The sequence below is a fragment of the Sorex araneus genome, chromosome 7 (genome assembly GCF_027595985.1).
Source record: "Sorex araneus isolate mSorAra2 chromosome 7, mSorAra2.pri, whole genome shotgun sequence".
NCBI lineage: Eukaryota > Metazoa > Chordata > Mammalia > Eulipotyphla > Soricidae > Sorex > Sorex araneus.
The window spans coordinates 11,740,742-11,764,048 of NC_073308.1; the positions used below are offsets into that span (position 1 = coordinate 11,740,742).

Here is a 23,307-nt window from a genome sequence, read left to right on the forward strand (position 1 = left end):
CCTTCTGGGACCGGTGGCCACCTGCAGCCTGGATTGGCACTTGAGCAGGTCTGTAGGGAGTCGCCTCTGGCCTTGAGGAACGGGTGCTCTTCGCCCGTGACCCTACGCCTAGGTCACTTTCCTTGTTGCCGTCCCATGGGTGATTCAGCCCCAAGTGGGGTGCTTGTGTGGCCCAGATCACCGAACTTCCCGAGTCCTCGCCTTGGCCATTGCACTGGTGCTTTGTGCCCATGCTTCCTGACCCCTAACGGGTACTTTCACTGTGGTATTTGCCCACACCCTAGTTGTGCTTTTTTCTGAGCTCCGAGAGTGTCTGCAGGACAGTTGATGGAGCTGCCTTTGTCGGGATGTGCTTGTTCTGTGTGATCTGCTTGAGGACCTGCTCTGATAGGGGACTTGGTTTCTGTGCAACTCAGGGTGGCTGTTGTCGCGTCACTCCATCTGCTGAAGAGGCTGTGCTTTCCCATCACATATTTGGTCTTCTATAAAAAGTCAGAGACCCAGTTTGGGGGTCTCTGCTGCTGACCTTGTGGGCTGTCCTTCCGCCATTACATGGTCACAGTTATTACGGCTATAAAGTCAGCCTTAATGTTAGGAAGAGTGAGTCCATGCTTTTTTCAAAATTGTTTTGGTTTTTCTCATTCCATTGCTTTAACGTGATCATATCTACAGAAGCACTGAGAGTTTACAGGACCTTAAGAAGACAATAGAATCGATCATGCAATAGACCCAGTTTGGGAAGAACCAAGGCCTTTACTGTGGGGTCTTCTGGTCTGTGGACAGAGCCGCACAGGGTTACGTACATTTGTTTGAGGTTTCTTGGTAAGTGCCTTGGCTTTTCCATGTCATTTCTATTTCTTCATTTCCACTCTGTATCTTTCCGTTGCTTTAAGACCTTGGCCCAGAGGTACAGAAGGCACTGGTGCTTGCCGTTGCACAGTCAACCCCATCTCTATCCCCAGAACCACACGTGGTACCACAGTCACCGCTCAGTTCACTGAGAGTGACCTATGAGGACTGCTCAGTGTGGCACCAAATAATCATGCCCTCGATTCCCGGAAATATGTGACTGTCACTGTGGTTGACTCAACGACCTCAAAGAAACTGCCTCCTCTCAGCCCTCCCCCACACCACCAATTTCCCTGTTTGGAAGTCACGTATGAACGGGATCACACGAGTGTGTTCTGTGACCAAGCTCCATTATGTTCCCATGTTCTTCCATGTGGTAGCATATGGCATCCAGCCCTTTTCTCAAATGGACATGAGTTATTTCTTTGTATAAATTCCATAATTGGTTTGTTTATTTGTATGTTGGTGGATCCTTGCACCTCTTGACTAATCGGAATAATATTGCAGTAAGCATTCCTGTATAAACATGTCTTTATTTTCCTTGTCTGTTCAGGCTAATTGCTGGGGCGCGTGGTTTGGAGAACCCTAGAATGCTGTAGGCAATTCTCTGTGCACCTGAGAGAGAGGACAGTGGGGAAGATGCTTAGCTTGCAGAAGGCTGACACAGGTTTTATCATGACACCCCAGAGAGTTTCCTGAGCCCACCAGAAGTGATCTCTGAGCACACCTGGGCAGCACTGTCGTAGCACTGTCATCCCATTCATCGATTTGCTCAAGCGGGCACCAGTAATGTCTCCATTGTGAGACTTGTTGTTACTGTTTTTGGCATATCAAATACGCCACAGGGAGCTTGCCAGGCTCTGCCGTGCGGGTGGGATACTCTCGGTAGCTTACTGGGCTCCCCGAGAGGGACAGAGGAATCGAACCCGGATCAGCGTGTGCAAGGCAAATGCCCTACCCATTATGCTATTGTTCCAGCCCTTGGGGTGTTTTTCTATCTCAATTTTGGGTTGTTCATTGCAAGTTTATAGAAATTAGGTGTGTCCTAATTTTTTGGTTGCAGTTAAGATTTTTTGTTTTATGTGGGGCGGGGAGGAGGGTGCACGGAGGCCACGTCCACCGGTGCTCAGGGCTTGCTCCTGGCTCTGCATTCAGGGATTGAACATGGGTCAGCTGCGTCCAAGGTGAGCTCCCTCCCCCCTGTACTATGCTCCAGTCCCTGTTCACAGCCTCCTAAGGGATATGTTATCCCAGTTCTTTTATTCATTCCATGTGTCTTTATTCTGGGGACATATTCACAGTAGCTCTCTCAGACTTTATCCCTCAAACACGGCACCTGGCTGCTCCCATAGGTAGGTTTGATATTCAAGCAATTGTTCATTTCTTTGAAGTTGTTGGATTCATGAGTATAAAGTTGTTCCCTCAGTGCCATATGATGTCTTCAGGTCATCTGTTGCCAGGCTTTGTTTGCAGTCTTCAGAGGAACAGAGAGAGGGAGAGAGAGAGAGACTCTGGAGATCAGGAACTGCCACCTGCAAACAGCGTCAGGAGAGCTGTGGCTCAAAGAACCGTTTTTGTTTTTCTTATTCCTATTTTCCTGTTTTTAATTGTGCCTTTTACTAGTTCGTTCTTTTTTGGTTTCTTTGGGGCACTTGTCAGCCATCAGGGAAACAGCCAGCCTCTTTGGAAATCTCTTCGAAGCAGCTGTGCCACGCCTCTGCTGCTTTAGCTGTGGATCCTGCTATGGCGGAAGTTGTTCTTTAAAACAGGCCTCTTGATCCATGAATTATTCACAATACTCTACTTACTCCCCAGCGCTTGCAATCTTCTATTGATTTCTAGTTTGAGTCCTCTGAGATTTACGTTCTCTGATTTCAGTTCTTCTAAATGTGCTCTTTGTTCCACGACCTGGGACTTGATCTTGATTAAATATTCCTCACTTTATATTCTTGGGCTGGGAAGATGTCTCAAGGGCTGGACTATTCACTTTGCCTGTGGGAGGCCCATGTTTGACCCTAAGCACTGCATGAGCCCCCCAAGTGTCAGTGGCTGTGGCAAAAATCACACACAAAATTAAGTAAACTCTTGTGTTCTGCTGTTAAGAGTATTCTCTGTTTTGGATGCCGGTGGTGCTGTGCCTGGATCTTCAGTATCTGTTGGTTTTTGTGATGGATGGATGGTCAAGCTTGTGGCTGCAATTATGGATTTGCCCCATTTTTCCCTTGGTTCATGTCAATTGTTGGGGATTTGGGGCCACACCCAGAGATGCTCAGGGTTTACTCCCAGCTCTGCACTCAGTAATCACTCCTAGCAGTTGGTGTACACACAGATGTATCTTCCTCGTCGGTAAATCTGTTATATAACTCCTCCCTCTGCCTCATAATTTTCTTTGCTGTAAGTCAGTTTCCTCAAATATTAAGATAGTCACTCCTACTTTTGCATTTTGGTTTATGTTTGGTTAATTTTATTTGTTTTGGGGACCACACCAACTGTGCTCAGAGTTTACTCCTAGCTCAGGAGATCTATGGGATACTGGGGATCAAACAGGGTACACAGGCCCGTGCCTTAACCATGTGCTCTCTCCAGCATAACAGAAAAGGATGGACCACATCAGCAGTCACCAGACAGGGCTGCAGAGATGGTACAGCAGAGAGGGCACTTGCCTTGCACACGATTGACCAAGCTTGATCCCTGGTACAGCCTGTGGTCCCCCCAACACCACAGGAGTAAGACCTGAACACAGCCGGCTTGGACCCAGTAACCCCACAACCTGTCCCACCCCCAAAAAGCACTCGTCTCTATCCTTGTCTGTCCTGTTCTGTTCTGCCTGTTACTGGACTCGCAGAGCTTTTATAAGCAGCACAGCCCCATGCCCTTGGTTTGGTGGCGTTCGGCCATGCGTGGCTCTGTGCTCAGAAATGACTTCGGGTAGTGTTCAGGGGACCAGATGCAGCAGCACTGGGGAGTGTGAGCAGAGTCAGGTTCCCCTTCATGGCCCAAGGCTCACGTGGTTATTTTTTACCCAGCAGTGCTCAGTGACTGTTCCCTAGTTTAGCTGCTCCTGGTGGTACCAGGGATCAAACTCAGGCCTTTTAGCCTGTGAATTTATATTTCAGTGTGCTTCATTTGCTATTCTAGACTTTGGGGATTTTTTTTAGGGGTGGGGGGCAGTGCCAGTGCTCAGGGGACCTGAAGACTGCCCCTGGGCATGTGGGTGAAAGGATGCTGGAAGGGCTGTGATGATGGGATCCCAGAGTCACATCCAGCATTGCTCAGGGGCCTGCAGCACTGGACCTGGGATGCGCAGGAGCCCCTGTGCTCGGGTTCAAACCCAGGTCGGCATGTACAGGGCACACACCTTACCCTCCGGCTCTCTCGGGTCCATGTAGCTTAGGGAGGTGCTGGGCAGGTTGTTTTAAAGTCTCTCCTTATTGCCAGTCATCTCATTTGTTGGTGGATTGTTTCTTTTCCTTTTTCACCTCACTCTCCTGTGGTGTAAGAACTCTTGGTCATGGTCTTGAGGGCATCGCCTTGTCTGCTGTTCGGGTGCATGTGCCCAGAGCTGTCTGTGGGCTGACTTGGTTTGACTGCTTTGTGTGGAATTTGAACTGAGGCATTCAGCTTCCACTGACCTGTCTTCCTGTGTGTCGGGGAAGTTTTGCTTCTCCATGGGACACCTGTTTTGTTTCCCCACATTTCTGCTTTTTCTTCCATTGAAATGAAGACTTTCAGTGCTTTCCTTTTTTCATTCCTTTTGCTTTGAAGTCTTCACGGATGGGCTTGCTAGTGAGATGTCACTTTCATTTTCTGTCAACTAAGAATGTCTTTCAGGGGCCCAGAGTGATGGTTTAGTGGGGAAGGGGCTTGCCTTGAGCACAGCAGACTTAGGATCAGTCCCTGGCACCCCATAAACAAACAAATCCTTGGGGCCAGATCTATAGTACAGCGGACAAGGCTGTGGCCACAACCTTGCTTGTGGCCAACCCAGGTTTGATCCCCAGCATCACATGGTCCCCAGACCCTGCCAGGAGTGACCCCTGAGAACTGAGCTAGGAGTCTGCCCTAAGCACAGCTCAGCATAGCCCAGAAATAATTTTTTTTTCTTTTTGGGTTACACCCAGCAATGCTCAGGGGTTACTCCTGGCTCTGCACTCAGGAATCACTCATGGCAGTGCTGGGGGACCACATGGGATGCCGGGGATCGGACCCGGGTTGGCCATGTGCAAGGCAAACGCCCTCCCCGCTGTGCTATGGCTCCAGCCCCTGGTGTCATCCCTTTGGCTTGGCTCTCGAGATTGCTCTGTCTTTAATTCACAGTTGAATTATGAAGTGTCCATGTGAATTTTCTTAATTTCTCGTATTTGAGATTTGCTCAGCTGCTTTTCCTCTTTTGCTTCATTTGGGACATTTCTATCAACGGTTGTTTTTTGTCCTCCCCCCCCCTTTTTTATTGAATCGCCTTGAGATACACAATTACAAATTTGTTCATGATTGGGTTTCAGTCGTACAATGCAACCGTCATTTCCTTGAATTGTTTTCTTTTTTCACTCCAGCCTCTCCTCTCCTGGGACTCCGGCTGTGTGAATGGTCAGTCTTCTCTTGTCACCCAACTTCCTGATTCTTGATGCAATTTTTTCCTTCAGTGTGCTTTTTAACCCCTGTTCAATTGGCATGTCATCAGCGTTCTGTCAGTGTGTGTGTGTGTCATCCCTGAACGCAAGTGCTCTATCTGGCAAGTTTCCCATGTCTGTGATTGTTCTGCAATCTTCATTTGCTTCTTTCTGTTGTCTGTTTCTTTGAGGGAGAGAGGACAGTGGGGGTTGGTCCACACCAGGCAGTGAGGCAGCCTAGAGCTCAGAATGACGCTGTGTGACTGGGCATTGAACCAGGGTTGCAGCTGTGCGCAAGGTAAAATACTGTCTGTGTGCGCAGTTCCGTTTTTTTTTTTTTTTTTATTTTACCAGCAGCATCTGCAATCCTCCTCCTCCTCCCTCTTTCTCCTCTTCCTCCTTCCTCCTTTTTTTTCTTTTTTTTTTCAGTTCACACCTGACTGTGCTCAGGGATCACTCTTGGCAGGGCTCAGGGGACCATATGAGGTGCCAGGGAATGAACACGGGTCAGCCACATGCAAGGCTAATGCCCTCCCCACCGTACTATCACTCCAATCCATTTTTTTCATGCCCATTATGATGCCCTGGAATGAAATAAGGGTGATGCATTTTGCAGCCAGTCATCCTGCTTAGGTCTCACCTGAGGTGCTGACTGCAATGATAAAGCAGCATCCGGAGACTGGCACTCGGTCAGCTTCATGTGTCCTGTGCTGGACTCAGCTGACACTGTAAAATGTTGAAGGGATGGATCACGGGTGCTTCTTTTGCCCAGGTTTTCTGCCACTGCAGACTCCTCTGGAGCCGTTGGTGGGGTTGTGGCAGGAGCACCCCTGGGAACTGATCGTGCTCCCAGCGCACATTGGCTCGAGTTTGAGTGCTCCTTTTCACTGCAGTTGGAGTTGCAGAAAGGACCTTGTTGCCAGGCCACACTGGAAGCCCTCAGGCCCTGGCACAGAGCAGCAGAAAGTGGGTCCAGCCGAGGCTGTGGTACATGGTTAGGAGTTGAGGAGCAAGGTGGTGTGGCTGTCACTGGGGGTCAAATGCACTGGCTCTACGAGTAGCTAAAGGGACACAGGGGCAGAGCTTCAGTGGGGACTGAAGCTGGAGGGGCAGGGGGCACCTCGGCCCCACAGCCCCATGCTGCCAGCCCAGGACCACCACGAGCGTCCCGCCCCTTTCTCGCCAACAATGGCTGCACTCATTCCTGCCCTAGACCATCGCTTTCATCTGTGCCCGCCTCCCCCGCGCCTGGCACTGGGTGCTACAATCCGAGAGCTAGGCCGTGGGGGGGGGGGGGGTGTGGAAAGCACAGGGCAGCTGCGTCTCCAGTCTGCCAGGACCCTGCACAGCCCGGGGACCGCTCGGTCAGAAGAGCAGGGATGCCTGGCGCGCCTGCGCCTGTTGCCAGGGAGATGGGAGGCTGTTGCCAAGGCGACCGACGACTGCGTGGAGCAGCCAATCAGAGTGGGACTGCGGCTCTGGTTCACCGCTAGGATGGAGCCCCGGGAACGGGCAGGGCGCCCCAGCCCAGGCGGCTGGGGATCGGCGTCTCCGAAGCGAGGTGACGCTGCTGCCGCCTCCCAGAGCCCCCAGGCCCCCGCCCCACCCCCGCCCCGCTTTCTGGCGGCCCCTGCTCCAGGGAGGAGCGGTGCTACCTCCCCCGTTCTACACTGCTGCTGAAGGGCAGATGCCGCCGCGGCATAGGTGGGTCCGGGGGGCCGCGGTCAGGGAGGGCCCCGCCCCGAGCCCCCTGGCGAGCCCCGCAGTGCCCGGCCCCGCGCACGCTCGCTGGGCGCTGACGTGGCCGCTGACAGCAGCCAGCGCCGCCCCGCGCCCCTCCCGCCCGCCGAGGGGCGGCGGCCGCGCAGTCTCGGGACCGCACGGACGGACCGACGGACGCGCCTCCGCGGGAGCAGAGCTCGGCGCACGGCCAGGCCATGCCCGGGGAGGCCGCCCGCGCTGAGCTGCCTCCGGCCGAGACAGAGGGGCCGGGGCGCCAGACAGGTGAGGCCGCGGCCCCTCCCTACCACCTCCACCTCGGCGCCCCTGTCCCCGCACCCGCCCCGCCCCGCCCCTCAGACCCTACCCTGGGATCCGGCCCCATTCAAGGGCGGGATGGAGCTGGCAGGGCCCCCGGAGCCCCAGCGAGGCGGCAACATCCCGCGCCCATTGTCTGAGCTAAGCTGCAGGCCGGCTGCTCTGGAGTGCAGAGTGGGGCCTCCTTGCACCCCAGTCTTGGGACCCTGCCCCGCCCAGGTGCCTGTGGGACCCCCCTGGGACCGGGTTGCTGAGGCTGGGGAAGGAAGTAAAGGCCTACAGCAGCTCCTGAAAGAGGGAGGAGCGGGCTGGGTTGGGGGTGAGGTGTGGAGCAGGGGTTGGGGCCAGACTACGAAGGAGGCAGCTGGACAGGGGCTCCTGTGCGGCTCCAGCACAACCAAGGGCACCTCTGGGAGAAGTCACCTGAGGTGGACGGGCTGTCCAGGCCGGGGCCTGGGCTCCAGGGAGGGGACACAGGCTCCAGCCAGCACCATACACTGCGATGACCTTGATGCGCTGGTCCTTTGCCCCCTGCAACCTCCCAGCGCAGGCAGCAGTCCTGCCCCACCCCAAGAACCAGTGGGCTAGAAACACCAGCAGCTGGGTGCTGAGCCACACCCACTGCCCCCCCCCAGGCTAGTATCTCTCCTGTCCCCAGGGACCCTCCTGCTCTGTAAGTCGAGCCCCTGCAGTGTCAGTGTGGAGTTGCCTGGCATTGCCCAGCCCCACGATTCCTGGCCCACCCTGCCAGTGTGCTGGGCCTGAGCCACTGAGGCTGAGATATCCTCGGGTGGCCACCTATGAGTGTGGCAGAGCAGGGACACCTGGACACCCCCGCCCCAAGGACAGGGCAGAGCCCTTGGATGGTGACCCCACAAGGGGCCCACCCAGATACCCCCAGAGGAGCCCCAGAGCAGGACAGGACTTTGGAAGCACCAACACTGACACCCTCCTGTCGGGCTGCCCTGCCTCTGGCCACAGCCCAACACAGACACTGAGGGAGCACAGGCAGCCAGGGTGCAGCAGAGGGCATGAAGCGGGGTGAGCCCGCAGAGCATGTGAAGGCCCCCGATGTGAGCACTGAGCGGGAGCTGGGAGAACTTTCTGGAAGAATCTGTTTGCTCCCTGGCACTCCCTCCCTCCTCAGCACTGTTGTGAGAGCCTGGAGGCCCCCAGCTCCCGGCACCACTGGTCCCTACTCTAGAAAAGCAGCTGCTTGAGATCCCTCTCCCACCCTGCCCAGCCACCCTCTGCTTTTCCAAGCGACTCGTCCCGGGGACACCCCCCCATCCCTGTGTGTGGCCACTCCCGGGACAGACCTGTCCTCTCACGTCTTTCTCTCCACAGATCTGTCCTGCCATGTGGTGGTGGCCACCAGCCCCAGAGGGGAGCCGCTGGAGTGCGCCCTGAGCCCTGGGCCCAGCCCCCTGGGCCTCAGCTTCCTGCCCAGCAAGACAGGTGCCAGGCCCCCACCTGAGGGAGCCAGCTGGGATGCGGGACCAGGCAGTGCCCCCCTGGCCTGGGCCGACTCCACAGAGGGTGCTCCTAGCCCCAAGACCCCTGAGATTCTGCCCGCAGAGGGCCTTCTCCCGGCCGCCCTGGAGCCTCGGATTGTGATGGGCGAGGAGACACAGTGGGGTGCTGCCCTGACAGAGCCCAGCGAGCAGGAGGGGGGGCCCTGCGGACTGAGCCCCCCACCTGAACCGTGTTCTCAGGGCCACTCTCCTGTGCCTTTGCCCACCTTGGAGCCCGAGTCCTACTTCACACCTCCGTCCACCCCCAACACCGCCTGGGGGCATGGCCAGGGCCAGCGGGACATGCCAGCAGAGTCTGGAGACTCGCCACCCACCTCGCCCTCTGGCTCCTACATCACAGCAGATGGGGACAGCTGGGCCTCATCCCCCTCCTGCTCCCTCAGCCTGCTGGACACTGCCTCGGGCTGGGGCCGCTCCCCTCTGGGGCCCATGGAGGGTGAGTGGGTGCAGCCTCCCACAGGCCAGCCCAGCTCCTCTTCCCCTGAGTCCAGCCTGTCCGAAGACAGCAGCTTTTCTTGGAGCCAGGAGGGCCACTTGGACCTGGACTTCCTGGCCAACGACCCCATGATCCCCGCTGACCTCCTGCCCTTCCAAGGCAGCCTTATCTTCCAGGTGGACACCATGGAGGTGACACCACTGCCTCCCGAGGAGCAGGAGGTGACCTCGGAGGACGGGGATGCGGAGGATGACAGCACCTTTGCCTCCTCCCTGCAGTCACTGTCTGATCTGTCCATCACCGAGGGCGTGGACGAGGCCTTCGCCTTCAGGGATGATGCCTCGGCGACCTCCTCGGACCCTGACTCTGTGTCCTATGCTGGGGCGGATGACGAGCAGCTGTATAGCGGGGAGCCACACGCTCAGCCTTCTGCTCTGCTGCAGGACAGCGACAGTGGGGGCCCGGGGTCCCATGTCCCAGAGGGCGAAAGCACCTGCGCCCCTGAAAGCCAGGGCCCCCCTGCAGCCGATGACCCCCACGATCTGAAGAAAGCCCTAGGCCTCACTGGGCCAAGTCCTGGAATCAGGAGTGCAGAGACTGGCTCCAGCACGGGACCAGCACCGACGACTGCAGCCACAGCCCAGCCCCTGCAGCAAGGAGCCGGGGCAGCCTTGGGCCATGAGTCCCCCACGTTGCAGAGAGAGCTGGGCGTCGTGCACGGCCCAGACTCTCGGGAATATTTGGAAGAAGCAGCCGCAGGCCTTCCCGAGGTGGTCAGTCCTGAGCCCCAGCAGGGACCGACAGGCCGGCCCCTGCTCCCGGAACCGAACCCGCAGGCCCCGAACACCCACGCAGCCTGCAGCCCAGGGGCCGAGGCTGGAGCCAGCACCGCCCAGCAAGAAGCAGGCGGGGCCTTGTGGCAGAGGCCAGCCCCCGAGAGGGCTATGGACAGACCTGCGGGAGGCCCAGCGCCCGGTGCAGACCCCCGCGCGCACCGGGCCTCACCTGGGCCCCGGCCACGCTTGCATACAGGTGACAGGGTTCGGCCCCCGCTGCCCCTGGAGGAAGCCCCAAGGGCCAGGCAGCAGGGTGAAGGGGCCCCAGAGCCAGCGAGGGAGGGTGCTGGGCAGGTCCGCGGGGCGGGGGGAAACCCAGTGGCGGGGAGGGCAGGCCTAGGGCGCGCTGCGGCGGTGGGCGCACAGGCCGTGGGGGACTCATGCTCAGAGGCTCAGTCCGGGACGCGCCCTGCACCCGCCCCACCCCGAGGCCCCTGCTCCCCTCAGCCCCCCACTTCTCGGGACAGGCTCTCAGGTGTCCTCACCACGGGGACAGCGCTGCCCCCCGCACACACTCTTCGCCAGGGCTCCTGGGAAGCCGGGGTGGAAGGGAAAGGGCCCCTACGCTCTCTGGGCCCCCGGCCGCCCTGGGCAGCCCCGCAGGCAGCGGGCACCATCTCAGGGACCACGGACACTCCCAGGGCCAGGCAGCAGGTCAGTCTCCCTGCCCACTCCCCGGTCCTCAGCCTCAAGGTGCCCCCCGAGGGGGACACCCAAGCCAAAGACTCCGCCTCCAGGGCTTCGACCCCCTGCCACGTGCCTCCTGGTTCTGGGCCCCGGAGCCCAGCCCGCCTGTGCCGACCCCCGGCCGCGCTGCCCCAGAATGACCAGGACAGCCCAGAAGAAGGTGAGGGGCCTGGAGAGGGGACGGCAGGCGCGGACCCCGCCCGGGAGGTGTTGAACTAGCAGGGGTGAGCCGCCCACACTCTGTCCCCAGGCTCCGGCCAGCACTCGGACAGCCACGGCGAGTCGTCAGCCGAGCCCGAGCCGGAGGAGCAGGAGTCCCCCAGACCTCAGACGGCACAAAACCCCGCACAGGTGCTGGGTTCAGGGAGTCCTCCCCGCACTCAGGCCTCTGCCACTGCGCTCAGCCCCTCCCCTGCACCTAGAACCCCCTCAGCCCTTCCCCTGCACCTAGAACCCCCCTCAGCCCTTCCCCTGCACCTAGAACCCCCCCTCCCGCGCTCAGGCCCCACCCTTACACCTAGAACCCTCCCTCCCCACGCTCAAGCCCCTCCCTCACTCAGGCCCCGCCCCCTCCCCTGCCAGGCTCTGGAGAGCGGCAGCAGCAGTGAGGACACAGTAGCTAAAGCCAAGCAGAGTCGCAGTGAGAAGAAAGCCCGGAAGGTGGGCTTGGGCCTGGGGCTCACAGGAGGGTGGGCTGGCCAGATCACCCACCCCACAGTGATCCTTGGGGAGCTTGGGGCAATGCAGGACATGCACCCCTTCTTGTGAAACGCTGGGGCCGCCAGGTGGGCTGGGAGGGCCCCAGCAAACTCAGCTCATGTCCTGTGGTGCACGTGGGGCTCCTGGGAGCATGCAAGGGTCCTCTGCAGTGGCGCTGGACCCTGTCCCCAGCGGTGGGCCACTTTCCCGGGGCTCTGGTGATTCTCAGCAAGTGGGACCCCTGGGCTAACGTCCAAGTCTGAGCTGAGCCCCCTGCGCCCCAGGCGATGTCCAAGCTGGGCTTGCGGCAGATCCAGGGGGTCACCAGGATCACCATCCAGAAGTCCAAGAACATCCTGTTCGTCATTGCCAAGCCCGACGTCTTCAAGAGCCCAGCCTCAGACACTTACGTGGTCTTCGGGGAGGCCAAGGTGCTGCGGGCTGGGGGGAAGGAGGCTGGGGAGAGTGGGGTCCACTCACCAAATAGGAGTGGGGGTGGGGGTGGGGTGGGGGGATGGGTGGGGCAGAGCACAGTCCACCCAGGGGCCAGGGGTGGGTTGTGGCCTGCTCACCGAAACGCTGGCCCGCAGATTGAGGACCTGTCCCAGCAAGCGCACAGAGCTGCCGCCGAGAAGTTCAAGATGCCCGCAGAGCCCTCCAACCTGGTACCTGAGTCTGCGCCCGGACCGAGGGTGAAGCCCGAGCGCAAGGAGGAGGAGGAGGAAGAGGTGAGAGCCGGCGGGAGGGACGGGTGTGCTGCAGTTGCCAGGACAACTGCCACACCCCGCACACTCCCCAGGTGGACGAGACAGGCCTGGAGCTGCGGGACATCGAGCTGGTGATGGCACAGGCCAGCGTGTCCAGGGCCAGGGCAGTGCGGGCCCTGAGGGACAGCCGGAGCGACATCGTGAATGCCATCATGGTGAGCCAGGCTGGGCTGCAGCCACGCAGGGGTCCTCGCCGGGCTGCAGCCTGACCAAGCGGTTTCTTGCAGGAGCTGACCATGTAGCCGCTGACCTCTGCCACCTGCCGCCCCAGCCCCGGCTGATGCTCAATAAACGGGTGTCTGCTAGCGACTCTGCGGCTGCTGCTCCAGGGGGAGGTGCTGGGCGCCCCACACAGTCCTGGCAGTGGTCCCAGAAGGCACAGGAGGGGACATGTAGACACTTCTGGGGAGGCTGGTGTTCTTTCAGTGTCCCTCTAACCCTGGGCAGATGACTTGTCCAGAGCCTCTGGCCATCTGGTCACCTGGCTGTGGCCAAGAGTGGAGATGGTTTTGGGGGGTGGGGACGGGGGTCACGTGCACCCAGGCTAGAGAGGACCTGGGAACACATCTAATCGGAACATGGTCGATGCCCCAGCACCAGCCCTGCGCACCAAGCTCGAGAGGCCTCCCCACGAGCTCAGCATCCAACGGGGCAGCGCCGAGTGCCTGAGAGGGGTTGGGGGACACAAGAAAGGCGGAGTGCGCAGGCAGAAGACCCCAGGAGGAAAAACTAGGCTCTTGTTTTATTTTCGTTTGGGGCCACACTGGGCCATGCTCAGAGGTCACTCCTGGCTCTGTACTCAGGATTTACTCCCAGTGGTGCCAGGGATCACACTTATTGGCAACATGCAAGGCAAATGCCCGCCCCCGTCCCTCCCAACTGTACTAACTCTCCGGCCCAGGAGAAAGCAGTACTGACCATTCACAGGACAGAGTCCCCCACCTGTGGCCAGCTCAGTTGGGTTTGAGAGGGCCAGCCCCCGGACCTGCAGCTGCCCTGCGGTCCCAGATGCCTGCAGGAAGCATGCATGATCAGGAGCCTCCTGGCTCAGACCCTCGCCCTCCACACCTCGCACGTATCTTGGCTTTCCCAGCCCGACCGGCTTTCCTGCAGCCAGGTTGCCAGAGCAGAGTCTGACTGGCCAGCCAAGGGCATCCCGCCTCACGCTCAGGGCCCTTGGTTGCTCCTCACAGCACTGTCATGGTCAGGGGTACAGCTGCCCCGGGGGTGGGGTGACTTCGGGGATCCTGGCCCGGCCCCTGACCTTTCTCAGCCCTGCACCCCCATTCCCACCCAGAGAGGCACCACGCTTGGGGAACCCTAAGTTGAGAAACTGGGGTGATGAGGTGGATGGTCCGGTGACGCTCGGGGTCAGGGTCAGCTCTGGAGACCACTGGGCGGTGGGCAAACCTGGAACGAGGGCCGGGGCCTGGACTGGGGGTTCTGGCCACATGCCTGGGACACAGCTCGCCCGTCCCAGGGCCCCACGTGCAAGGAGCAAGAGCCCCACCACCCGCCTCTCCCCGGCATCAGAGAGGAGATGGATTCACATTGCTGTAAACGCATTTACGGTCTCTGAGAGCTGCAAGAGGAATGTCATGTGCAAAACGGAGCATGGCCCAGTCCATGTCCAGACCCTGCGGGTGGCAGGCCACCGCCGTGCCCCGCGACGCTCCTTCACAGTAGAGGCTGTGTGCTGAGGGCCACCAGGGCTGCAGGATGTCACGCCGAGTCCTGGTCCATGCTGCAGCCCAGTGCCTCGATGTCGTTGCTGATGTCTGAGATCATGCGGTCCCACTCGTCGCCCTCAGAGGGTGCAGACTGGTCATCAGAACTCCCAGCTGCCCTGCTGCCGTTGGAGGCAGAGGCGGAGCTCATGGCCCGCCGGTACCGACCGAAGCTGTCGGTGATGATGCCACGGCCGTCCTTGACGCCGATGGTCTCCAGGAAGTTCTCAAAGTGCTGGCTGTCTTTCTCGGGGATGAAGGGCCGCAGACCTGTGGACAGGGCAGCTGGCAGGGGCCGGCGGGCACCCGCGCCCTACCCGGGCCATGCAGCAGCGCCTGCCAGGACAACTGAGCCTCACCCCCGTCCCCTGGCAGATGCTGACCTCAGACGCATGTACACTCTGGCCCTATGCCAGCACCCCCAACAGTTACACTGTGAGGAGGGAGAGAGAAGAGCCCCAAGGGATGCAACCCCATGCCCAACTGTGCCACCTTGGGGTCTGACTGCCTGACAAGAGGGATGTGCTCTCAGGGAAAAGGACGAAGGGACATTGCCCCGCCTTGCAGCCCACAGGCCACCTGCACGAGCAGTCAAGGCTGCAGGCCCAGACCAAGAGCCATGCAGCTGCCTTCGCCCACCGTGCCCTCCCCGGGGTGGAGCTAGGAGGCCTCGGGCAGCGGCTCACACCGCACACGCCGAGCTGGGTGCCCTCAGCCCCACTCCTCACCAGAGCCTGCTAAGCCACCACTTACTTCTTTTCTGCTTGGGGCCCACACCCGGCAGTGCTCAGGACTTACTCCGGACTCTGCACGCGGGTCGCTCCTGGTAGGACTCGGGGGCCGGGAATCGAACCCTGCTATGCTACTGCCCTGACTCCAGGCCACCTTCCGGGACAAGCCCGGGGTCCTCACTGGTGCCCCGGCCCCCTGGCTCGCCCCTCCTCAGGGTGGCCACCCGCACCCCAGGAAGAGGCTGACCCACCGAGCAGCAGGAACTTGCGGCTGTCGCCGTAGAGCTGCCGCAGATTGATGCAAAACTCGTGCACGGACGCCCCGTCCCGGTACTCGTGCAGCAGCGCCGCGAACTGCTGGATCTCCTGGGACGAGAGCTTGGTGCGCAGCTGTGGGCACAGCACAGGGCAGTGACCGCCGAGTACCCTCCTGCCCCACTCCCGCCCACCAGCGCCGGCCACGGGAGCCCGCGTTCCCAAGCACAGGACGAGTGACGGCCCTGTGGTAGCACCGTCCCTCTGCCCGGCCGGCACTGAGGACTCGTAGGGAGAGGCCTGTGGTCCCAGTCAGTCCCCAGGGACTGTCCCAGCAGCGAAGGGGACGCCTGGCTGCCCCTCCGCCCTCTGCCCGCACCCTGGCTGTGCCGTACTGTCAGCATGTAGTCCTGCAGCAGCTCGGCTGCGCTGGCACTCAGCTCACTCTCGCTGGCCGTCTTGGCATGGGGAGATGCCGGCATGCTGAAGGGAGACACGCCGCCTGGGTGCACACATTCGGGGAAGGCACTGCGGGGACACAAGGGCACACTGACAGCTGCTCAGGGCCCCATCCCAGGGAAGGGTGCAGCAGCCTTCAGGGAAAGTGACCAAGGCCCACAAGTCTCCACCCTCCACGGGCGCTCTGAGGGGCACGCGCAGCGGCCACTCACAAAGTGCTGGCATCCATCTCGTAGGGTTCCTTCATGTCCACTTTGGTGGAGGAGTCATCTGGGGAGAGGGCAGAGAGCACAGAGGACACCCTGGGGCTGCAGCCAGGCTGGAGTGGCACCTGGCAGCTGCTGTCACCACCGCACGGGCAGGGTTGGCGCCACACGTGCAGCTGCTCTGTCTCCCAGAGCCGGGCAGGTCCCTGTGCACCAGCCCCCAGCCAGGAGCCGGTCCGAGACGATGCAGCCACCACATAGAAGCAGATGCAGAACAGGACAGGACAGGACAGGACAGGACAGATGAGCCCGGCCAGGCCCACGGGGGAGTGTAGACAGCAGGGCAAGACAGGCACAGGGGGTGACCCAGCTGCGTAGGCCACGTCCCCCTGTCCCGCTGCTCCTGACCAAGATGACCAAGCCCGCTGGTGACCACAGCAGCACAGTCTGCAGCATGTGTGCGCCCGAGGGGCAGGGCCGACACCATGTGGACGGGGCAGTCCCCATGGCACAGACTCCTTCAGCAGACGCGGAGGTCATGGGCACAGTGAGTCTTTGCTGTTTCAAAAATGATGACGAGCACTGTGCCAGGGCCAGATTGAGGCCCTTACGTGTGAGCCGAGGCCTGACCCAAGGAGACCGAGTGCCGACTGGCCTGAATGATGCTCTGAACGCACAGGAGTCCAAACACGGCAACGAGCAACCCAGGGTGGCGGCTCCTGGACGGCAGCCACAGGCCTTGGGCCTAGCACTGGTGGCACAGCTACGAGGGCGAGGTCTGGCTGGGTCCAGTGGTTTCTCTGTCCAGCTGGGGGGTCAGAGGTCCCTGCCCACTACAGGGGTCAGAAGCCCCACCTATTCATGGGGTTTGGTGCCTGTGAAAGTGGGCGGCATGTCCGGCGGCGCTGCGGGGTATCAGCAGAGCGTGGGCATGAGGGTAGGCCTGGCCTGTCTGCCCGCCGAGGCCACCTGCCTCCTCCCCTGCCCTCTCCAGCCCCCCGACGCCGTGTGCAGTGACTTCAGCACGCGAGTCCCCGGAGGCGCCCTCGGCACCCAGTCACCCAGGAAAGTGTGGACGCCGTGCTCAGGCACATGTGCTATGGGCAGGGCCAACGGACAGTGGGGTCCAGACCACCAGGCCAGGGCCGCCCACCCAGCCGAGCGGAGGCCACCACGCTACCCTTCTGGACGTACCACTGTGCAGGGAAAGGTGGCGGGTGGGTGTGGAGGCGCCGTCGAATATGGCTCTGTCCAGGAAGTCGATGGTGGACTCCGTGTAGACCACCTGGAAGACCTGCCCGAGCAGGGAGCACAGCTCCTCTGCGGCCACCTGCAGGGAGACAGTGCTGTGCCCAGGGAGACGCCAGGAACCAGCTGCTTCACATGCAGCCTGGGAAAGCTGGGGCTGACCTGCCCTAGAAATGGAGTGCAGGACGCTGGGCTTGCCACCTGCCCACCTCCCAGCCCTGCACACGCTGGGCAGAACGAGCAGGAGCAGCCCCCAAGCGACCACGGCCACAGGGTGTGGGCTCAGGGGCAAGGCCTGACCTTGCTCTCAGTCGCTAGGATCACCAGGCAGCACGCCTCCACGGGCCCCACTCCACTCTCCGACAGGGAGCCGGCCGAGAGGCCTCTGGAACCTTCTGCACACAGGCTCTGGCTGGGCGAGATGCCGGGGCCCTGAGCTGCGGGGAGACACCACAGGAAGTCAGGGAGGCATGGGGCGCGGCCAGCCCATAAGTGGGGTGCCTCAGGACAGTGGCCTGGCCCCCGGGGTGGACACCAACTTCCTCTGTGGAAGCGGGGTTCTGGGCACTGGCGGTGGGTTTTGCCCAGCCCAAGGGTGCCCGTCCCCACGAGCCCACCTCTGACCTGAGGTGGCGGCCTGGGGCTCGCAGGCTGTGCCCACAGGCCACCGCTTTGTCTCCACCTGCCAGCGACACACAGGGGCCTTGCCCCGCCTGCAGATGCACCTGAGCTGACTGGCTGTCCCCAGGGCCACGTGTGGGAACTGAGGCGTGAGGCCAGGCATGCAGCCATTTCCGAGTGCTGGGAGTCATCGCGAGGTGGACAGGCCGCGTGCACAGCAGCTCCGCCGGGCAGCGCGAGGTGCCGGCCCAAGCTCCCATGGACTCTGGCAGGATCCCCCAGAGCTCGCTCTCTCATTTCAAAGTAAAAACCTGCTGTTTTCTCTAGCAGTTCCTTCTAACACAGAAATAAAATGTCTCACCAGCAAGAAACACGGGGCTCAGCCAGCCGGGACGGCCAGCAGCTGGGCCCAGAGCCACTCTTCCATCCTGTCCGGACTCACACCTCCCGCAGGGCTGACCAGCCAGCTCTGACCCTGCTGTCCCCACCTGTCCGGGAGCACCCTGCAAGGCAGGTCGGCCAGCCGCCTGCCCTTCACCCGCCCACAGGGACGAAACAGGCCTCCCCAAGACAGCCCTGGTAGAGACACATGAACAACCACAGCAAATGCTCTGTGCCGTCAGCCATGTTTAAGTCCTTGGTTAAAGAACGGTCGTTTGCAGCCTACAAGGAGCTCGGGAAACCATGAAGGGGGGACACAGGCAGAGCAGAGGGGCCTCGCGGCTCTGAGCTGCAGACAGCATTTGGGACGGCGAGTATAGGTGTCTGCATGCGCAGGAGTGTGCACACATGTGCCAGGTGTGTGGGGATTCAAGCATGTGAGCAGTCATTATCAGTACATGTGTGTGCATGACTGTGTACGTGTGTGGACTGAGTGTGTGTGTGGATGTGTGTTGTGTATATGGACGTGTGTGTGGACGTGGACGTGTGTGGTGTGTGTGTTGTGAGTGCATCTCAGTGTGTGCAGGGGAGATAGTGGCCATTCCGCCCCCGGCCATGTGGCTGGACAGAGCCCCCTGAGAACTCGAGCCTCGGGCTGGAGAGAGCATCACCTGCACACAGGCAGGTCTAGGCGGTGCGTCACACTGACCACAGCCTTCGTGGGCAGGCAGGGCCGTGGGTCAAAGGACAAAGGTTTCTCCCTCAGCTCTCAGGTGAAGCCGCGGCACAAGGGGGAAGCTTATCAGGGACCCCAGGCCAGAGCACTGCGCTGTTGGCCCCAGGTGGGATGAAACATGGACAGGAGCCACGGCACGCAGGGAGGGTTCATCCTCGGACCCTTACGTGGTCCCCAGCACAGCCATGCCAGGCTGTGGCTCAGTTCTACTGGGTCCGGCTCGGCTGGGCCACAGACTGATGGCACCTGCGGCCTCACTGTGCGGGGAGAACGCACGGCAGCTGCTCACCCCTGAGGAGGGCTACCAGGCTGGGGTGCCAGAGTCCAGCCCACCCCCCGCACGGGCAGTGGCAGGCCCAAGGCCCTGAGTCAGAGACCTGAAGTGCAGCTGGCCCGGAGCTGGGGGCACAGTGCTGGCTCGGCCCAGCACACCCAGCTCGTACCTGTCTTCAAGACCACCAGGTGCGAGGCGTCGTCCCGCACATAGGACACAGCTGCGATGTCGTGGATGGGGACCCTGAGGATGGTATCCTCACCGTCCCTCCAGGCCAGCTTGACGTTGTAGGCAGACAGGCTGATCACAGCATCGTGCTCCGAGGTCAAGTGGCCAGGAAGCAGGTGGGCTCTCTGCAGGAAAGCACAGGTGAGGGATGGGGGCCCAGGCAGGCTCGTGCTTAGTGCTTGGTGCTCGGTGCTCGGTGCTTGGGGAGTACAGCCCCAACACTGTCACACCTGCTCCGGGCACGGCTGTGTCACTGCACGAGCAGGCGCTTCCGGAATGGCCTGTGGAGCTTGGCACATGGTTTGGAGCAGCTTGAATACGTGGCTTCTGCACACAGCCCAGATGGGAGCAGCAAGTGTGGAGACCAGAGCCGACGGTGGGCCGGGTACACAGGTGGGAGGAGGGGAGAGGCAGGGCAGGAGGACGGTACCTTGGCATTGTCTATGAAGTGCAGGATTTCCGTCCTGCTCGAGGGATTCAGGTATCCTGGTATGGACGTCAGCTGACCTAAGTACTGAAAGGAAGTGTGTGAGGAAGAGGGCACGGCTGCACTGACCTCGCTGCCCTGACTCTGCTGGGAACCCTGCGTCCCCTCCGACCCCCAACACAGCCTGGGCTGGGTCCAGGGGGCAAAAGAAGGCAGTAGATGCCCACGGCCACTTCTTCCAACATGGCCTGACAGGTGGGGCCCAGAATAGCGCACAGGTGTGTGTCCCCATGTCTGTGGCCTGGTCTTGTGGGAGCCTGAGAGAGGTTCTGTAAGGACAGAACCAAGATGCTGCTCAGAGCCTTCTGGTGAAGGGCAGGAGGAGGTTGTGGAGCAGCGCAGTCACAGGTTGGCTCAGAGAGGGCGCCTGAGGACACGCCTTGTGTGTCTGTCTGTGGCACCCCTCCAGACTCAGGGTGAAGACCAAAGCAGCCTCTCACGCTTCCCATCTGGATGGCTACTACCACGCGCTAGCAATGGTCAGGAGAATGGGAACCCCGATATGAATGAAGACACGGGGACTGGTGCTCAGATGTAGAGCATATGCCTTGGGTTTGATTTCTCTCTCTCTCTCTCTCTCTCTCTCTCTCTCTCTCACACACACACACACACACACACACACACACTGCTCAGAACACATTCTCACACCTCCAGTCTCTCACTCACACCCACCATGCACATCAATGTACTCCCATTCATTCCCACACAGCTCGCACAGACTGATGGCACGGGTCTGGCCTGGGGCTGAGGCCCATCCCTGGCAACGCCTGAGCAGCACCAGATGCCACCCAACCCTCTAAGAGTGAAGGAAACACCAACGCCTGCCCCACAGTCAAAGCCAGACACCCCGAAGGAACAGCCTTACTGAGCTGGGCTGTCATGGCCAGTGCCTGGCAGTGACTGTCCCAGGGGTCCCGAAGAAAATGGCCTGGGAGGTGGGGAAACAGCGTCTGGGACAAAGCAAGTACTCAGGATCCCAGACGTTCGACAAGGGCCTCCGTGAGGTCAGAGTGTACAGAGCCAGGAGAGTCCGGAGCCCAGTGGATGAGGAGACCCGCCCACTTTCTGGGATAGCCCAGGAAACCCCATCGCCTGCCCAGCACCAACTGTGCCCCTAGAGCCCCAGCAGAGCCATGATGCCCTCCAGGACTCCAGTGGCATGAGGGTCAGCGGGACCCACCTCCAGGCAAATTGCAGGGTGTCCAGGGCTGCCACAACCCCAACTGGGAGCACCTTGGGACACAGAAAAGCATCGAGGGCACAGGCCTGCAGTCCATGGGGCAAGCGTATGTCCCCAGGCTTTGCGGAAGGCTCCATGTCCATGCGGGATGGAAGAAGCACACACGACTGTCCTACCCTGAAAACCCTGGACACGTCAGCTGAGCAGTCGGGGTGCGGGGAGAGGCGGGGACAGTGCCCCAGAGCCCTGCCCAGCTGACAAGAGAAACAGGCACCGCACTGAGCCCCTCACGTGACACACCAGTGTCCTACAGCCCTCACGTGACACAGAGCAGTCCTCATGTGACAGAGACCAGTGTTCTACAGCCCTCACAGGACAGACCAGTCCTCACGTGACAGAGACCAGTGTCCTACAGCCCTCACGTGACACAGACCAGTGTCCTGTAGCTCTCACACAACAGACCTGTGTCCTACACCCTTGGCATGCCAGAGAACAGTGTCCTCTACCCTTCACTTGGCAGACCAGTGTCCTGCAGCCCTCGTGTGACACACTGAGGAGAGTGTACTCTGGCCCCTCATGTGACATGGTGAGACCAGTGGTCTTCGTGGGAAAGGGTGTGGCCCTAACAAAGCACCATCCCTCTACTATGATTCTTCTTGACAAGGACTCACTGAGCTACGGGGCCTCAGTCACCCCACACTCCAAGGCTTTTGAGTGCCTGACTCCTCAAACAGTTGACACAAGGCTGCACAGGAACAAGGACAGGAGGAGACCAAGGCCATGGTGTCAATGACCCTCAAGCTGCTGATGTGCAGGGGTGGAGCTCGGCACCTCTTCACTGGAGCGCCACCGTGCAGCCCATCAATGGGTGTGGTAGCACAGGTACACCTAGGGGACACACGGGCTGGGGGCCGGGCAGAAGCAGCAGCGAATCCAGGCACCTGTACCCAAGACGCCGCTGGGGAGAACGTGCTTCCACCCCAACTGCAGGCTCTGCTGGCTCAGAGCTGGCCCAGGAGGAAAAGTGCTGCCATCAAGGATGATAAAGCCACGGACTTTCAGTGAGAATCCCAATGGCTCTGTAAAACTGAGTGAGCAAAGTGAAGCACGTCCCCTTAGCAGGGAAAGCAATCGGCAACTCTTCTGACCCTCACAACACCCTATCCTGCTGCCCCCCGCGAACTCCTCCAAGGGTGCCCCCAGCACCTGTAGCCCCATGGCTCTGGCTGCCCCTGCACCACCCCTCCTCACTCCCAACACACTTCCTGTCTCCCACACTGTCTCCCACTCTTCCTCTCACACTTCCCTTCCTGCCTCTGACCAAACGTCTGTCCCCCACCGCTTCCTGTCTCCCACTGAGAGACACAAGTAACTCCACCTTGAAATATGGTGGTCCCCTCTGACCACCCCCAAACCAACAGGGAGGAAGAACAGGCCGGACCCAAGCCCAGACCCAAGGCCACCGGCGCATGACTGCGGCTGTCTGGCTCAATCAGGACGGTCGAATCCCCTAGGCCCGCTGCTCTGCTCTCGCCAAGATGGGGATGTCGCTGCCATGTGGGAGGACAGGATGCACTGCTTTGTGACCTAAATGAGGAGCATGCAATGCCTGCTACACAGGCGCTCCAGGTCCCGTCTCTCAGGCTTGTGAACCCTCAGCACGGTCCCTTTTATAAGTGTGTTCTGTTGTGTGAGAAAAACCTTGAGAAATCTATCCTGTATCTGCGTGTCTCAGTCATCGGCTGAGCTTGGGCTTGTGAACACTTGACATCACCACAGCCCTGCTCCCACCACTCTCCTCTCACCACACCCCTGCTCCCACCACTCCTCTCTCACCACAGCCCTGCTCCCACCACTCCTCTCTCACCACAGCCCTGCTCCCACCACTCCTCTCTCACCACACCCCTGCTCCCACCACTCCTCTCTCACCACACCCCTGCTCCCACCACTCCTCTCTCACCACAGCCCTGCTCCCACCACTCCTCTCTCACCCCACCACTCTCCTCTCACCACACCCCTGCTCCCACCACTCCTCTCTCACCACACCCCTGCTCCCACCTCTCCTCTCTCACCACAGCCCTGCTCCCACCACTCCTCTCTCACCACAGCCCTGCTCCCACCACTCCTCTCTCACCACACCCCTGCTCCCACCACTCCTCTCTCACCACAGCCCTGCTCCCACCACTCCTCTCTCACCACAGCCCTGCTCCCACCACTCCTCTCTCACCCCACCACTCTCCTCTCACCACACCCCTGCTCCCACCACTCCTCTCTCACCACACCCCTGCTCCCACCACTCCTCTCTCACCACACCCCTG

At 60.4% G+C, this 23,307-nt stretch overlaps 2 protein-coding genes across 6 annotated transcripts in view; one reads left to right on the forward strand and one right to left on the reverse strand.

The window, feature by feature from the left end:
- The first annotated feature begins 6,762 nt into the window (after positions 1 to 6,762).
- NACAD (NAC alpha domain containing) lies at positions 6,763 to 12,765 on the forward strand. The gene is made up of 8 exons (XM_055144819.1): positions 6,763 to 7,463; positions 8,844 to 11,150; positions 11,241 to 11,341; positions 11,573 to 11,650; positions 11,974 to 12,120; positions 12,280 to 12,417; positions 12,489 to 12,611; positions 12,684 to 12,765. Exons 1-8 carry the CDS (start codon positions 7,397 to 7,399, stop codon positions 12,696 to 12,698), a joined length of 2,976 nt encoding a protein of 991 aa, XP_055000794.1. The 5' UTR covers positions 6,763 to 7,396; the 3' UTR covers positions 12,699 to 12,765.
- Positions 12,766 to 13,178: 413 nt separating this feature from the next.
- CCM2 (CCM2 scaffold protein) overlaps positions 13,179 to 23,307 on the reverse strand; it is a 41,055-nt gene continuing 30,926 nt past the window's right edge. For 2 of the 5 annotated variants that reach the window (XM_055144821.1, XM_012935479.2), the window contains 8 exons: positions 19,753 to 19,836; positions 19,264 to 19,447; positions 17,383 to 17,519; positions 17,029 to 17,164; positions 15,841 to 15,898; positions 15,565 to 15,697; positions 15,166 to 15,304; positions 13,179 to 14,453 (listed from right to left, as the gene is read on the reverse strand). In XM_055144821.1, coding sequence (XP_055000796.1) covers positions 14,179 to 14,453; positions 15,166 to 15,304; positions 15,565 to 15,697; positions 15,841 to 15,898; positions 17,029 to 17,164; positions 17,383 to 17,519; positions 19,264 to 19,447; positions 19,753 to 19,836 — 1,146 coding nt within the window. In that variant the 3' untranslated portion in view covers positions 13,179 to 14,178. The other 3 variants (XM_055144822.1, XM_055144824.1, XM_055144823.1) reach the window with 3 other exon arrangements.

Coding starts and splice junctions, on each gene's coding strand:
- NACAD (XM_055144819.1), top strand. CDS start 7,397: ATGCCCGGGGAGGCCGCCCGCGCTGAGCTGCCTCCGGCCGAGACAGAG. Junction 7,464..8,843: donor GGGGCCGGGGCGCCAGACAG/GTGAGGCCGCGG, acceptor TTCTCTCCACAG/ATCTGTCCTGCCATGTGGTG. Junction 11,651..11,973: donor GTGAGAAGAAAGCCCGGAAG/GTGGGCTTGGGC, acceptor CCTGCGCCCCAG/GCGATGTCCAAGCTGGGCTT.